At 37.6% G+C, this 17,649-nt stretch overlaps 1 protein-coding gene across 4 annotated transcripts in view; it reads left to right on the top strand.

Moving 5' to 3' along the window:
• Positions 1-415: 415 nt before the first annotated feature.
• The window catches only part of MYSM1 (Myb like, SWIRM and MPN domains 1), a 44,176-nt gene continuing 26,942 nt past the window's right edge, over positions 416-17,649 (top strand). For 2 of the 4 annotated variants that reach the window (XM_032296845.1, XM_032296846.1), the window contains exons 1-7: positions 416-533; positions 5,915-5,993; positions 8,443-8,513; positions 10,690-10,767; positions 10,859-10,882; positions 12,009-12,087; positions 15,927-16,025. In XM_032296845.1, coding sequence (XP_032152736.1) covers positions 466-533; positions 5,915-5,993; positions 8,443-8,513; positions 10,690-10,767; positions 10,859-10,882; positions 12,009-12,087; positions 15,927-16,025 — 498 coding nt within the window. In that variant the 5' untranslated portion in view covers positions 416-465. Of the gene's footprint in view, positions 534-5,914; positions 5,994-7,729; positions 7,745-8,324; positions 8,331-8,442; positions 8,514-10,689; positions 10,768-10,858; positions 10,883-12,008; positions 12,088-15,926; positions 16,026-17,649 lie in introns of those variants that run through there. The other 2 variants (XM_032296847.1, XM_032296850.1) reach the window with 2 other exon arrangements.

A 17,649-nucleotide genomic window follows, 5' to 3' on the forward strand; every position in this document is an offset into this window, starting at 1 on the left:
TCAAGAGTTCCAGACCAGCCTGACCAACATGGTGAAAACCCGTCTCTACTAAAAATACAAAAATTAGCCAGGCGTGATGGCACACGCCTGTAATCCCAGCTACTTGGAAGGCTGAGATAGTAGAATCACTTGAACCCGGGAGGTGGAGGTTGCAGAGAGCTGAGATCGCAGCATTCATTGCACTCCCATCCTGGGCAACAAGAGTGAAACTCCGTTTCAAAAAAAAAAAGAAAAGAAAAAAAAGCTCAGGCGTGGACCACTTTCCAAGATCTCTCTCTACATGTCAATAAATTCTAAAGGAAATAGCCCTAGGCCTCTGGGGTCGCCTTTGCTCTGGAAGCCCCGCCTTCTGGCACGGGAGGAGGTGGATGACGCTTCAATCCCGCCCGTGACGCTAGGCCCCGCCCCCGGGCCATGCTCGTCTCGCGGGATCTCTCGGGAGGACGTACGGGGTCAGGTCCCATCATGGCGGCTGAAGAGGCGGATGTGGATATCGAAGGGGACGTGGTAGCGGCGGCGGGGGCACAGCCAGGGTGAGGCTTATAGACCAGATCTCTCTGGGGCGGAGAGGGGATTGGATTCAACGAGAGGGCCCTGGGAAAGCTGCAGGTCCGGCAAGGGAAAAGGGAACAGAAGACTGCTGGGCCAGAGTCTCCTGTCGGCCTGGGAGGCACCGCGCCCGCCGGCTTGTCCCGAGCCCAGCGGGCGGGGCGGTTACCTGGGTCTCTGGTACTGCAGTGTCGCTTTCACCTTTTGTCGGATGCTGTGAGGGCACCGATTTCGCTTAGCACATTGCGTTTATTTCACATTTAGATTATTTCTTCCATTCCCTCCTTTTCAGGATCTCCTCGACAGTAACTAGAACAAGAGCAGCTACGGACGAGACCTGAGCTCAGGGACTCTTGTTCCCTTGCTTGCTAGCCATGTGACCTTGGGCGAGTCGTTTCATCTCTTCTTCCACATGGGGATAATTGTAAAGCTTACTGAGAAGCAGCTTGACTAAAGGAAAGGGGTCAGGTTTTAGAGTTGGACAGTTCTGGGTTTTCCTTCTGCATTTGCTCGCCCTACCAGTTAATAGCAGTGTGACCTTGGGCAAGACATTTAACTTGTCTGAGTCTCAGACTACTCATATTTAAACTGACAGTCATAATATGTACCCATTGAAATGGTGAGGATAAACTGAAATTATTATGAGATACGCTTTAGCATATGGTAGGTGCTCTCTGAAATTGTTCTTTACCATCCTGTTACCCTCAGGGACAGTACTGTGAGGATCGAGTGAGGGATCACATTTTGTTTAATACCTATTCCAGCAGAACAAACAGCCCAGTGTGATTTGACATACAACCTCCTTTGACTCCTTGCTTTCCAAATGAAAAATGAGTCTTCTTTTAGTCATAAAGGAGGCCTAGACTAGCCAGGAATCAGAAAACCTGAGGGTTTTTGTTTTGGGTTTTTTTTTTTTTTTTGAGATGGTATCTCGCTCTGTCGCCCAGGCTGGAGTGCTGTGGTGCAATCTCAGCTCACTGCAACCTCCACCTCCTGGGTTCAAGCGATTCTCCTGCCTCAGCCTCCCAAGTAGCTGGGATTACAGGCACCTGCCATCATGTCCGGCAATTTTTTTTTTTTTTTTTTTTTTTTTGTATTTTTGTAGAGACAGTGTTTCATCATGTTGGCCAAGCTGGTCTCAAACACCTGACCTCAGGCAATCCACCTGCCTCAGCCTCCCAAAGTGCTGGGATTACAGGTGTGAGCTACCATGCCCGGTCAGAAAACCTTAATTCTAAACTCAGCCAGTTATGTTTTTTTTAATTGTGAACAATTTCCTCAGAACTGTATTAGCTTGACCCATATGAAATTGCCAATATTTAGACCATTTTTTATTCTATAAAGTGGCAGTTTCATGTAGGTCAGCCTAATATTAGGGCCTATGTGGACTGGGGAAAAGTACCACCCCAGTCCCTGAGGCACTAAGGTAGTGTGTTTAGAAGTGTATCGTGAACGCCAAAGCCCTGTAAAAACGTGAGGGGTAATTAAACTCATATAGTTGTTGTCCCTCAAAGCTATAAGTAAAGCAGTCTAAAGCTATGCAGATGAGTAGGGAGCCCTTAATAATTGTTGACATTCATGTAGTTTTAAAATCTTGACCAATTGCTTTTGCATGCTTGATTTAATTTACTCTTCATAACAAGTTAATGAAATGGGTTGGCAGGGATACTTATTCCTAGTCTAGAACGAAATGAGCTGGCCTTGGAAACACTAAAGATTGATCACCTGAGGGCGTCAGTTGTATTCTTCATCCATAGATTTCTCTCAATTTTTCTGATTGTGTTTAGTTTTTCTCCCTTTTTTCTTCCTATTTTAGTTGAGCCCTAGGTCTACTGGCAGCACTTACGGTAATAAGCAGGATGAAAAAGGTTATTGGTTCGTGATGATGGTTACAACTTTGTCTTATACAACCCCAAGTATCATTAATATTATATTCTGGTGAATAGTGCCTAGTGGTGTTGGAATTCCAGCCATGTGGAATTTCCTGTCATGGTACCCCCCGAAGTATGTAGTTAAATTAATGATAGCATCTGTGAAAGCCTTGAGGATTAATTTAATAGATGTCAAAGTTAGAAGATGGCAGTGAAACTTTTTGGTTTCTCTTCTTCTCCTAACATTCTATCTCATCTTCCTTTTGTTATTTACATCCTGGTGTTGCAAAGAGTTTTCTCATCGGACTTTTATTCACTCACCACACAGTCCCTCTCAAGACTTGAACTTCTCTTTGTTTGGTTGAACCGTATGAAATTTTACTAGTGTTCAATCTTTTTTGACCTGCCAGCTGATGTTTCCCAAATCTGTCATCAACCCAGATCTGTCTCTTAAGCTGCAGATCCATTTATCCAGTTTTTTGAATCTATCTGTACTTGGATGTCCCACAAGCACCTCAGTTTCACCTTATAAATTTTCCCCACCAAATCTGCCTCTCCACTCCACCCTAGTTTAATAAATGGCACCTACATTCACCCAGTCACCCAAAGCACAGACCTAAACTTTAAATTCCTTACCTCCCTCCTACTCCTCTACCCTATCAGTTATTTAGGGCCTGTTGATGCTGTCTAAATATCTTCTCAACTGTATTCATTTCTTCCTGTTCACAGTTTGTCCCCTAACTATAAGTTATTGTCACCTTTCTCTAGTATTTTTTTTTTTTTCTTAAGACTGAATCCTACTTTGTCACCCAGGCTGGAGTACAGTGGTGCAATCTCGGCTCACTGCAACCTCCACCTTCCAGGTTCAAGTGATTCTCCTGCCTCAGCCTCCTGAGTAGCTGGGATTACAGGTGTGTGCCATTACACCTGGCGAATTTTTGTATATTTAGTGGAGATGGGGTTTCACCATGTTGATCAGGCTGATCTTGAACTCCTGTACTTGTGATCTGCCCGCCTCAGCCTCCCAAAGTGCTGGGATTACAGGCGTGAGCCACCACGCCCGGCCTCTCTAGTATTTTTAAAATCACTCCCTCTTAACTGCTCCTTGTCTTTTTGGCCCTCTTCTGTTCTGTTCTGAAGTTAGAGTAGTCTTTCTTACATCCAAATCTGATCATGTTATTCCCTTCACTGCCCAATTGGTTTTATGATAAAATCCTCATTCTTTAACCTCCAGAGATCTGTGTGATCCATGCCCCACCTACCTTGTTCATTCAGTCATTCAGAAGATATTTAGTACCTTCTACATGTCAAGCACTGTTATATAACAACGTATCAAAACCAAGTCTGTACTCTTATAGAACATTCTAGTTAAATGACATAGACAGAAAACCTGTATATATGTCAGATGGAGATGGGTGGAGAAAGATAAAGAAGGAGGTGAATGGCTTGTCAGCTTTATCTTTTACATTTACCCAGAAAAATTATATAAGATTGGAAACTACAGGACCTCAGGGGTAGTATGAATACATTAGAAGGACTGGTTTTGGAAAGTGGGAGAAACAACAGAATTGGGGCACATTAAATGTGGGTTATGAAGAAAAAAGGGCAGGCTTGGATTTCTGGCTTGGGTAGCTAGGGAGATGGTGGTGCCACTGATTGAGACAGGGAACAATGAAAGAGTAGATTTGGGAGGAAAGGTGATTTCAAGCTTTAAACATGCTAACATATGGTACCTATGGAGATTCAGGTAGATATCCAGAAGTACAAACCAGAATATGAGTGTTGCTGATTCTTCCTATTGGTGAATGAAAAGATTTCGATAGTAAACTTGAAATATAGTGGTTCTACTTTCTGAACACTTGGCAGACCTAGTTATTTGAACAAAGGTTTCCTTGAGCTGTTATAAGTCTCAGAATCCTTTATTTAGCCTTCCTGGCAGCTTCTTCCAGATCATAGTTGACTTTTTTTGGGGGCAGGGAGGAGCGGGAACAGAGTCTTGCTCTGTTGCCCAGGCTGGAGTTCAGTAGTGCAATCTTGGCTGACTGCAACCTCCGCCTCCCGGGTTCAAAGCGATTCTCCTGCCTCAGCCCCCTGAGTAGCTGGGACAACAGGCACATGCAGGCACACCCAGCTAATTTTTGTATTTTTTTTTTTTTTTTAGTAGAGATGGGGTTTCACTGTGTTAGCCAGAATAGTCTCAATCTCCTGACCTCGCGCTCTGCCCACCTCTGCCTCTCAAAGTTCTGGGATTACAGGCGTGAACCATTGCGCCCGGCCCCTCATAGTTGGCATTTGAGATTAAACCTGTTTGCCATCAACAATTGCAAGAAATGGTTGCTTTTGGAGAATAGTTCATTAGCCCCATAATTTATTATAACTACTGCCTAATTAAAGATTCAAATTTATAAACCTATTAATAAGTTTTTGCAGTCTTAGAAGATTCCTACCGCTAGATTAGGTCTAGAAAAAGTCAAAAACTTAGCAAAATATTAAATTTATATCATGGATTGAGCCCCCCAAAACTTAATTATTCCGCCTTTTCAAATATGGGGTATACAATGTAATTTTAAAGAATTCGTATTAGCTTAATGAAAAAAGTGAGGTAATTAACACAGTTTGATCCCTCATGGACATTGAAAAGCCTCCAAATGAAATTAATTTTTTTAAGTATATGAGTTGTTAATAAAACATCACGTTTTTCTTACCTATTCACTGTACTATCCTTTGAGTATTTTCTGTTTTGGTTCTCATCTAGTTTTGTTTTGTTTGGTTATTTTATGGGTAGTGTTATTGATGGTGGGGTTTTTTGTTTTTTTGTTTGTTTGTTTTTTGAGACAGAGTTTCATTCATGTTGCCCCGGCTGGAGTGCAGTGGCATGATCTCAGCTCACTGCAACCTCCACCTCCTGGGTTCAAGTAATTCTCCTGCCTCAGCCTCCTGAGTAGTGTGGTACCTGCCACCACACCTGGCTAATTTTTGTATTTTTAGTAGAGATGGGGTTTTGCCATATTGGCCAAGCTGGTCTCGAACTCCTGACCTCAGGTGATCTGCCTGCCACAGCCTCCCAAATTGCTGGGATTACAGGCATAAGCCACCGTGCCCGGCCGATGGTTTTTGTAATTTAGATATAGCAAAAAGATTTAATCACAACTTTGAATTCCTGTATACACATGGGTACTGGTATTAATCAGCTGAAACTGCATTGTTGGTTCATAGTCACAGAGCATATTGTGATTGCTGCTTTGGGGTATTGCTTTTTTCATGAGATTGTTTATTCTTGAGAACCAAAAGAAGTGAGCAGTCAGACTTGATATTTCACAACTGAGATGGGGTAGCTTAGCATTACCATGTATTTCACAGACCAAAGAGGTAGAGCAGGCATTTCCACAATGTTAAATCTGTTTGTTACGACCTGCCGGTTTCTTTGCTGTGTAACTCACATTCATTAACTAGTATGATTTTGGCTTATATACTCATTTTCTTAATTATTACAGAAGTGATGAAAATACAGCTTCAGTTTTACAAAAAGATCACTATCTTGATTCATCTTGGAGAACAGAGAATGGACTTATTGTAAGTATTTTATAAAAATATCAGGTGCATTAAGCTGTTATTTATTGCCTAGAGTGCTTCTTTTTGTTTATTTGTTTTTGAACTTAGTGCTAGTTCTCAACTACCACAGATGTAATATTTTTCTTCTTTAGAAATTTAGAATTTTATTCTCATTGATGCCTACACAAAGAATTAAGAAAAAATTTAGAATAAAGAAAACAAAAAATATTTAGAATTTTTCTTTCTTTAAAAATAGAAACCTCTTCTTTCTTTGGACATTGAAAAATGGACTGTTGAGAAACAGGTTTGGAGCCAGCTAGATTTAGGTACAGATCCTCGCTCTGCCACTTCTCAAATTTGTGAACTTCAGTTTCGTTACCTAAAAAAGTGGTAGCTGGGCCAGCTGGCTCCTGCCTATAATCCCAGTTATTTGGGAAGCAAAGGCAGGAGAATCCCTTGAGCCCAGGAGTTTGAGATTATAGTGAGCTTTCTTTTTTCTTTTTGAGATGGAGTTTCGCTCTCGTTGCCCAGGCTGGAGTGCAATGGTGCGATCTCTGCTTACCTCAACCTCTGTCTCCTGGGTTCAAGTGATTCTCCTGCCCCAGCCTCCCAAGTAGCTGGAATTACAAGCACGTGCTACCATGCCTGGCTAATGTTGTTTTTCTTTATTTTTTTGAGATAGAGTTTCACACTGTTGCTCAAGCTGTAGTGCAGTGGCACAATCTCATCTCACTGCAATCTCCGCCTCCTGGCTTCAAGCAATTCTTCTGTCTCAGCCTCCCAAGTAGCTGGGACTACAGGCATGCGCCACTATGCCCAGCTAATTTTTTTGTATTTTTATTAGAGATGGGGTTTCACCATGTTGGCCAGGATGGTCTTGAACCCCCGACCTCAGGTGATCCACCATCTTGGCCTCCTGAAGTGCTGGGATTACAGGTATGAGCCACTGTGCCCGGCCTACAGTGAGCTCTGATTGTGCCACTGCTTCCAACCTGGGCAACAGAGTAAAACCCTCTCTCAGAGAATAAGGAAATGGGATTATCACAGGGCTTATTTCTTCATGTAGTAGTTACTTATTGAGTACTTACTGTGGGCCAGTCAGCAGGTCAGGCTTAGAGGATATGACTATAATGAAGACAGACATGATCCTGCTCTCAAGGAGCTTATATTCTAAAAGGGAGTTAGATAATAAACAGGTAGACAAACTAATAATAGATTTTGAAAGAAATAAGCAAGATGCTGACTGAGTACCAGAGTGGGGAGCTTAGTTTAGATTAAATTGTCAGTGAGAGAAACTCAGAGGAGGTGAGATTTAAGTTGAAAATGATGGGGAAAAGGGTAGATATGTGAAAAATTAAAAGAAGAAATTAAAGACAGAAGGAACTGCAACCCCAGAAGCTCTGGTTGAAGGCCAGTGTCTAGAATATGTTGGGAAAGGGAGGAGTGGCAGCATGTGACACAGTTGGAGAGACAGGCTAGAGTTCTGTCATGCAGGACTTATGAGTTGGATTATGCTAAAGGGTTTAAATTTTGTTTTAAAGGAACTGGGACATCATTGAAACATTTCATATAGATTTTATAGAGATTAGCAAATTTATTTTTATAAAATGAATTTTGGGTACTGTGGTAAAGATTGGAGGGAAGTGAGAGTGGAGTTGAAGGGACCAGTTAGGAAACATTCAAAGCAGTTGAACCAAGATTTGATGATTGGGACTTGGCCTGAGGTAGTAGCAGAAGAGATAGAATAGATAGCTTTGAATTACATTTTGGCAGTAGAACTGGTTGATAGATTGGATATGGGCATTAAGGGAAAAGGAAAGAATCCACCATGATTCCTGAATTTCTACATGGAATAACTTAGTGAGTAATAGTGCTTTTTGTAAAGTTGAGAATACAGAGGGAGAAGCAGGTGGAGATACGTGATGGTGAGTTCTGTTTTAGATATGTTAAGTTCTAGAAGTCAATTAGATATCCAAGTAAAAGTCTTGGATGGGCTGTTGAATATTATTGTCTAGATCTTAAAGAAGAGATATGAGCTGAAAATTTTTAACTTGAGGAGTTGAAAATAAGTGGGATCATGAAGATTGTAACTGAGGAAAAAGGAGAGTTAGTGGTGAGTTTTGGAAAGAGATTAAGTGTCTAGCAGAGTGTCTGATGCCTAGCAAATGGTTTCTTGTATAGGATGGCCATTATTACCTCATTGTGGGCAGGAGCATGAGCCTGGGAATCCAACAGACTTGGGTGTAAAGTCTCTGCTCTTCCACTTAAATGCTAGTAGTGCTGTGCACCTGTAAAGTATTAATGCCTATCTCAGTGTTACTGTGGTAATCAAAGATAAGTCTGTGTGCCCAGTAAATGGTAGCTGTTATAATTTGTAATCATTGTGTTTTGTATTTTTATTTAACAAAGCATAGAAGATAATTTCAAAAAGCAATAAATAAAAAGAAAAATGTATTCTCTTTTTTAATAGCCTTGGACCTTGGATAACACCATCAGTGAAGAGAACAGAGCTGTTATTGAGAAAATGTTATTGGAAGAAGAGTATCCTTTAATGATTATGAGGAAAGTACAGGTCTCAGGGTGAAAAATCTATAAATGCAAAAATTACAAGAGGCCACTGTTTACTAGATGGATTTTATTCAGCCCCAGACTGCTATTATATAATATCATGTTACCTATCTATGCAAAAAGCAACGTTTTATTCTTCAGGGTTTTTTTTACTACTACGTCTGCAATCTGATTGCATATTTTGAGTTTCTGTCACTAGCTAACTATTTATGATATCTGAATATTGAGTAGAAATGATAGAATATTTAAGTCATTTAGAACCTTAAGTCCAAGCTTGCATTTTTAAACTTATATAAGCTGAAACCCAGAGATGCTAATTTGTTCCAAAGACACAGAGTTGGAACATGTAAAAGTTCTTCTCACTTCATAATTTACAGGTGTTATGTGGGAGGAATCTAAATAAAAAGCTCAAAACAAATACTATCGAATGAAGATTTTTTTCCCCTACATTTGTAGATCCTTATTTATAGCTTAGCTTTCATACATGTAAAAGAAAAGAATGAACAAAATGATTACTGATTTTATGATTTATAAAAATAGCTAGTCATACTCTAATAAGTAGGGGTTTATTAACCTCTTTTTCATTTTATGGATTTCTCCTCACTATTTAAGCCAGAATTACTCTGTTCCCACTATTTCCCCTTATTGCCATGTCGATTTTAGAGTGCCTCTGTACCTTCAGTTATCATCGGTTAACCCCACTTAGGCTTTCTTATTCTCTAATTCTCCCCAGACATTGCAATTATAGCCTAGATTATTGCTCTTCAGAGAAAGTCACATATAATTTAAAATTTTCCCATCTTAACACAAAGGAAATTAATATTAACAATATATATTATATAAATATTTAAAATATTCTCATTTTAACATTTAATCAAGATAAAAACATTAATGAGATATTTTATGTTCTTTGTTTTGTACTAAGTCTTTGAAATCCGCTGTGTTTTATACTTAGACTACATCCTAGTTCATGCAAATAGTGTTTCCACTGGTTAGAGGTCACACGTGGTTGGCAGCCACTGTGCACGTCTAGATAAAATGCTTAAGTGGTCAGTGGTTCACTTCCAGATATGGAAATAAATAACGAGAATATCTTTGTTAAGCACCTAGTACCTAGCATAGTACCTGACGTATATAGTATCCAGTCAATAAATACTTGTTAAGTGAAGAATATCTTAGGCTAAGCTTACAGTATTTGATCAGGCTAGTTATAAGAACTTTGAGAGGAAGGATCCCGGGTAAATTTGATCTAAATGTTTGCTATTTTTTTTTTTTTTTTTTTTTTTGAGACAGAGTCGCTCCGTCTTCCAGACTGGAGGCAGTGGCGCAGTTGATCTCGGCTCACTGCAACCTTGGCCCCCCAGGTTCAAACGATTCTCCTGCCCTAGCCTCCTGAGTAGCTGGGACTACAGGTGCATGCCACCACACCTGGCTAATTTTTTGTACTTTAGTAGAGATGGGATTTCACTGTTAGCCAGGATGATCTCGATCTCCTGACCTCATGATCCTCCCGCCTCAGCCTCCCAAAATGCTGGGATTACAGGTGTGAGCCACCTTGCCCAGCCTAAAGTTTGCTATTTTTATTAAGGTAAAGAAGATCCCTGGATTCTTCTCCATTGGCTTTAGAAATGGGTGGAAAATTAAAATTGCCTTGGACAACCAACCAAATTCATCTATTACATTCTCCATATGTTTTGGAAGAAAAGATTTAAACCAGGGTGTCCAATCTTTTGGCTTCCCTGGAACACATTGGATGAAAAATTGTCTTGTGCCCCACATAAAATATACTAATGATAGCTGATGAGCTTAAAAAAATGCAAAATAACCTCATAATGTTTTAAGCTTACGAATTCGTGTTGGGCCATATTTAAAGCTGCCCTGGGCCGCATGTGGCTTGCAGGCAGCAGGTTGGACAAGCTTGATTTAAACACAGAGGCTGTTTCTTCTTGTAGTCACTTCTTTTTTTTTTTCTTTTTATTTTTCCCGCCTCCCTTTCCTCCTCTCTTCTTGTAGTCACTTCTAATTGGGAAGACAAGGGAACTATTAACATTTATATAGCACACATTTTGTATAAGTAATGTAAGTATTACAGTCATATAAAAATTACGACTGTAATATTATTTAAAATGTTTCCTTAATAATTACACAGGTATTATTTATCTAAAAAATCACTACCGGGAAAAGTCTGGCTTGATCAAAAGGAAGATGATAAAAAATATGTGAAGAGGTAAAATCAATTTATAATATTTCTGAGAGTCTGGATTGTATTTTTAGAAACCTCACACACTTCCTTATTTTCTTTTTTTCATGTGATGCAGTCTGCAGAAAACAGCAAAAATCATGTATGTACTTATGTTTTACATTTCTAAATTCTTTTTGATTAGTTAAAAATTAGGGAAGAATTTTTTTTTTAATTATAGTTGGCCTGTGAAAAGCCCACTTGACCTTGGGTTATACAAAAACATTAAGTAGATATAAAAATAGTTTTTTTATAATGATGTTAGACTGGCACAAGTATGATTTTATGATGATATTTATTTGCCAGAATTTCTTTTATAGCCCTACATAGGAAATCCCATCAGATTGTGGAAAATATAGGTATCTAGGGATTCATGAGGACATTTTGAGAAGCTGTTATGTGAGAAGCTGTTATGTAATATATTGGAATTTATTTCTTTCGTTCTGTCAGTTAATTTTCAACAAAATTTTTATTTGGATTTGTGGCTTTCAAAAATTATCTGGAGAAATTAACTACTTAAAAAAATACCCTATCCCTATCATTGAAAGAACAGTATTTAGCATTTATGAATTTGGAAGTTTATGGTCCCTTAAAGGGTGAGTTTACATATTTGTAATTGCCCAATAGGTTGAGCACTGAGCAGCCTTTTGCTTTTGTATTTTGCTGAATAAACAGTAAAATGAAGTTAACAAAAGTATTAATGGCTTGCTTAAGTTGGTGAGCTTCATCAGTTTTGTTTTTAATTCCTTCAAATAACGAATTTTAAAAGCAATAAGTACAATGTTGTGGTTTTTGACTTCTTTTCTATCTTAATATTTACATGGATTTATATGAAAGAACTAAAGAGATAATATTTCTGGACCCAGTTTAAAGTCTACATGCCTTTCAGGATTTGGGAATATATTAACACCTACTGCTTTGTATCCAGTCTAAGGGAGCCTTTTTGTTTGTTATCCCATTGACTTCCTTTGATGTCTTTTAGTGTTACCCTCACTCAGACCCAAGGATTATGTCTTTTGGGGCTCCCATCATCCTGAGCTAGAGACACGTGACAGGGTAAATCTCTGCCCCCCGGTAGAGACTGTAGCCTTCTTGTTTTGTTTGTTTGTTTTTAATTCTTAGACTCAACGTATTGAATTTAGCCCATGGCTATCTATAACCTTTAGTTACATAAATATGGAATGTTCCATTTCAGAAATTTTTTTTGCAATTCCTTTTTTTCCCCTCAGGGTACACTCTCCTACAAAACCAGCCAGTTACTCAGTAAAGTGGACGATAGAAGAAAAAGAGCTGTTTGAACAAGGGCTGGTAAATAGAGCAATTTTAAATTTTTAGTAAAATAATTCTAGAAGCAAATATTGGTAAAGTTAAAAGATTAAATTAATTTATAGAGACCTGAATTTTCATTTTAATTACAGTTATAACGCCTTTAGTTCTTCTGTAGTTAGAATAATGATGTTTATAGTATAGTGCAAGAGAATTTCTTTTAACTTATATCTAAGGTACTAAAATACTAAAATAGATTTAGATTTGTAGTTTTCACATTCTTTTGGTATTATCAAAATCCAAGAAATTGAGGTCTATCTCTATATATAACACCAACTACCTGGATCAAAAGACAAAATTATTTAGTAGTCTCTTTTTTTCGAAACAAAACAAAAACTTGTGTATTTGAAACTGGGCGATCAGCTGAGCTTTTATTCAGATAATTTAGCATTGTATACACTGCCTAAATAAATATTTCAGTGGCTGTAAATGAAGACCAGAAACATTTATTGTGTGTGAATGTCTATTACACTGAGATCTATTTAAATGTCCACATGCTGCATAGTGGAAAAGATACATATTCTGGTTACTAATTCTGAAAATACCCCTTAATATGAAGAAACTTACAAAAAAATACTTAGGATTTAAAAAAAATTTTTTTTACTATCAAGATTGCTCTATATCTTTTCCTATAAGGTACATATTACCTAGTAGTGTTCTAAGTAATGTTGAAATTATGTATATGTAATACATTACATGTATAGAATATTTGTATGTATAAAATAAAATTCATGTATTCTAGTTGAAGTATCATTAACATTTCTACAGATGGTGAGAAATGTGTTTATATTTTAGTCAACACCATGACATCTATATACTCTATGATATTCTTATATAAATATATAAACTCTCTTGAAGTTTTTATCTCTTAAAGACTTTTTCCTATACTGGTGATGTTTTTTGTATTTATTTTTCAGTCTGTTGCATGATTATCATTTATAGAATCTAACTTTAATTAATCAGTTATTTATTTAAGATTCCTAACAACTTTTGGTGTTTTGTCCCTTATCAAAGACCAGACACATAATGTTAGGTTTTGAAGGGAAGGCAAGGGTTAAAGAAAGATACACACAAGGAGGGCAGCTCAACAGCAAATACAGGATTTAGGTCCAGCGTAAAACCTACAGAAGTGGTAGACCAGCCTATTGCCAGAGCCACTGCTGCTTACAGCCTAAGCAATATATAGGTATAGGCAGAAGGGGTCTAGGCAGTATGACTTGCTGCCCAGCAGGATATTGATAAGATGCTCCCATGATGAGGCAGTTCTGGCCCTGGTTCTGGAGGGATGTCGTTGTGGTGTTTCCGGTGTTCCTTGAACCTTTGTCCAGCAGGATATGATAGGGACATTTCTTTAGTTGGGCCTTTGTCAGCCTTGTGGTGAGGTGGTTAGACAGGATATTTCTCATGGCCTGAACCCCTGTGAAATGTTTCACTTTGACCAAGGTCTGCAAAATAGCAGGGAGCTTACAACATGGTGCAGTTTGTACTAACACATATATACATGCATAAACAAATAGATTGAATTTAAGACTCAGTTTTAGGCTTAGTTTTTATGTTGATGGTACTTATGGGGACTACATTTGCATGGTTAAAATTCAAAAGGTTCCTAAAGTTATAGGATAGTAAGTCTTCTCACTCTCATCTTAGCCTTCAGTTCTCTTTGCCTGGGGTAACCAGTGTTTAAAAGACTCTTTGAAAAAGAAGTCTTTCCTTCCAGAGATATTTGTCCATACATAAGCAAATATTTATTTATTTATATAGAGATATGTAGACATTTGCCTATCTACATTAAGGGAGATTTTAAACTTGGAATGTTTTCCTACACAAAAAGCATGGAATTATTGGTTGTATTCTCAGCGTTTCTTACCCATTAATAAAGTTTGCTTATAGACTGAATTCTCTCAGGCTTGTAGGGAATTGGGTGGTACTGAATGATGAAGAAAGGTTTTTTCTTTCCCTTTCTTGGGCATGGGACTCTCCCTTTGCTCTATTTTGAAACTGGTAAATATTTTCTTTGCTCCTTGTTTTACTTTTTTTTTTTTTTTCTTTTTAGAAACCAGGCTTTTAACTCCTGAGCTCAGGTAGTCCTCTTGCCTTAGTCTCCTGAGTAGCTAGGACCACAGACATGTGCCACTGTGCCTGGCTTCTTTGCTCCTCTTGTTAGTGTTCTTTCCCCAATTTTTCTAGTGCCTAAGTCCCTACTTTTCTACTAATCATCCCTTAATCCAGATGTGTCCTGTTTCCACAAATGCTCTATGCTACCTACCAGTATTACCTATTTGCCTTCATCCCACAATAAAGATAAATAGTTCTTCAGTAAGTTGATCTCAGCGAGGTGTTAAGAGCAATATCAAATAATTAACTTATATTTGCTAATAATTTTCAGAAGTACTTGGAGTTTAAGAAATTGTCTGTATGTCATGTTTTCTAATGAATATCAGAAATTTACTTAAATTAAGGTTTATCATTTTGGCCAGATCTTTGAAGATGATTTGCTACCGTAAGGCATGACTGCCTGGCCTGTAAATCTAACACCAGGGTCAGCTTTCCTAAGTTATTACTAGTTTTTTGTTTTTTGTAGTTTTAAGAGTTCTAAAAATTTAGAATTATTGAGCTACCTTAGGAAGTAGAGAATATCTTATGTTGGGGATATTTCAAAGAGGATTTATGTATTATAGTTAGACTTGATACCTAACAATCCCTTTTAGCTGTCAATCTGTGTGTTTCTTTCTGTGCTTGAGAACACACAGGAGCTCCCTCAAGTTCTCAATATTTTCCTCTCCACAGCTTCAGTGTTAAGAGTTGCACAGCCTTTGACACTGGGGTACGGGAGGTGTCAGAAGGCATTAGTTGTAGACTAGGCAACATAGTGAGACCGTATCTCTACAAAAAATAAAAAATTAGCCAGGACTGGTGGTGCGTACCTGTAGTCCCAGCTACTGGGATACTGGGAAGGCGGAGTTGGGAGGATTGCTTGAGCCCAGGAGGTTGAGGCTACAGTGACCCGTGATCACACCACTGCCCTTAGCCAACAGAGTGAGACTCTGTCTCGAAATAAAAACTGACAAAGACATTAACAAGTGAAAACCAGAGTTTATGAATGTGTGTAGCATATACACATTCAAGACAAACTCAGTGATGGGTAATCAAATAGGTGATTTGAACTCTTGCAGCTTATAGCATCTTAACAAAGAAGGTATTTCTTATAGGACTTCCTCATTTGTGATTTAGTCTTTTAGGTCAGTTCACTGTGATATCTGATAGAGTAGAAGTCTCTGCTGCGAGACACCTAATGAGTATTGCAAAATATGGAATCTGGTTTAAAAAACGTTATGTTGAAATTAGCACAGAACATGTTCAGTTGATCATATAAATGGAAAATGTAACCTACACCCCTTTCAGGCACTTATTTATTTTAAAAAGTTATTTTAGATTTGGAACATCATAACTTATAATATTAATTCATACAGTTAGGTGATATCTTCATTTAAATAGTTATTCTTTTAAAAAAGTAGTTTCTAAATCATTTCCATCAGTTTTCAGTTCAGTTTCAAAAAGAAGAACGTAGGCTTTGATTTTAAGAGCATAGTCTATATAGAAGATGTTACAGTGTGCTTCAGAAAATAAAGATTTTTTTTCCATCAGTTTTCAGTTCAGTTTCAAAAAGAAGAACGTAGGCTTTGATTTTAAGAGCATAGTCTATATAGAAGATGCTACAGTGTGCTTCAGAAAATAAAGATTTTTTTTTTAATGTGGCAGTTGCTTGGACTATTCATAAGTAAATTAATCAAAAGCAATTTTTTTCCATTTTGATAATACAGTCTAAATTTGGCCGAAGATGGACCAAAATTTCAAAGTTAATTGGAAGTCGCACTGTTTTACAAGTGAAGAGTTATGCAAGACAGTATTTTAAAAATAAGGTAAGCAGAATATCAGTATCCTGATTGATAATGAAAATATTTAGAAAAAACAAAGTAAGCAGAAGTATTCCTTTAATTCAGGCATTAAATTCTTACTGTTAAAAGTTTTTAAAGTAGTTTATGCCCACAGAGTACTATGCAAAATCTCAGAGCATATCTTCAGTGTTGAGTATTGCCATTAAATAGGTATCATGTTATTCTACTTAATCTTATAAAGTTAAATGAACAAAACAGTAATTGCTCAAAAATATCCCATAAAGCAAATTATATTCCAAGGAGAAAATCTTAGCGATCTTATCTTATTGTTTCCTCAGGAAAATAACTTTTCTTGAAACTTTTAAGAATTATTAGCACTTAGAGGAGGTCAATGCTATTATGATTCTGAAATCTGTTAAATAGCAATGAAATTTTTATAATTCCTGTGAAGAATTGTCTAAAACTTTAATAAACTGCATTTTTAAGAAAGGTTTAATTGTGGCCTGGTTCCTTAATCTTTTAAGTAATTTGTGCTATATGCTTGATATTTAGAATTTTTTAATATATTCTCTTTGAAGTTAGGAACATAATTATATAAATTTGGAAGTGTCTTGAGTGAAATTTGATACTTTCTTTTCATGTAGATAATGAGTCCTACCCTGTATATAAGATTTGTTTCAGTGTTAGCTAGACATAGGTGGTAACTGATGGAATAGATTCATCATACATCAATCATATGCTCTATCTTTCAACCAAACAGAAGCATTTTCTTTTTTTCTTTTTTTTTTTTTTTTTTTTTTTGAGTTTCACTCTTGTTGCCCAGGCTGGAGTGCAATGGCGTGATCTCGACTCGCCACAACCTTCCCCTCCCAGGTTCACGAGTTTCTCCTGCCTCACCCTCCCTAGTAGCTGGAATTACAGATGCCCGCCACCAGCCCAGCTAACTTTTTGTATTTTTAGTAGAGACAGGGTTTCACCATGTTGGTCAGGTGGGTCTCGATTTCCTGACCTCAGGTGATCCACCCATCTCAGCCTCCCAAAGTGCTGGTATTACAGGCATGAGCCGCTAAGTCTGGCAACAGAAGCATATTTAAGTCGGCTCGCCCAGGTTTAGTTAATACCTCAGGACAGAATAAAGCTTAACTTTATTCTTACTCTTAGGCTTCTAAGATACATGCTGTGTATCTTGGGGTGCCAGTTATACTTAAAGACCTGGGGTAGAAGGGTACATTTTTCATATTGTAAAAGGGATTAGTATATTATGAAATCAATACAGAATTTCATCTGAATTTTTAAAAATGTAGACAGGATACTTCAAATAAATAACAATGTTAAAAGCTATTTCAGGTAATATGTCCAAATCTCTTTTTCCCTCCTGCTACCCTTTCATTCCCTATGTAGTAAGCCAGTTAATGTCAGATATTTAATCATGGAATTTTCTTATGATTCAGGATCTATAAATAATCTTTTTCTGAGAGCTGTCATATCCCTTATGTATGTCAGTCATTTATAAGACTTTTCAAAAACTTTGTATATAAGGATTTTATTTCATATTTGCTCATTCACTTTCATTATCTCTTTTTTATTACATTACCAGATATTTATGTCTATATTAATAGGTATATGAGATAATTTTATGGCTTAAAGT

This window comes from Sapajus apella, unplaced genomic scaffold (genome assembly GCF_009761245.1).
Source record: "Sapajus apella isolate SASKATOON/1434 unplaced genomic scaffold, GSC_monkey_1.0 scaffold36, whole genome shotgun sequence".
Classification (NCBI taxonomy): Eukaryota; Metazoa; Chordata; class Mammalia; order Primates; family Cebidae; genus Sapajus; species Sapajus apella.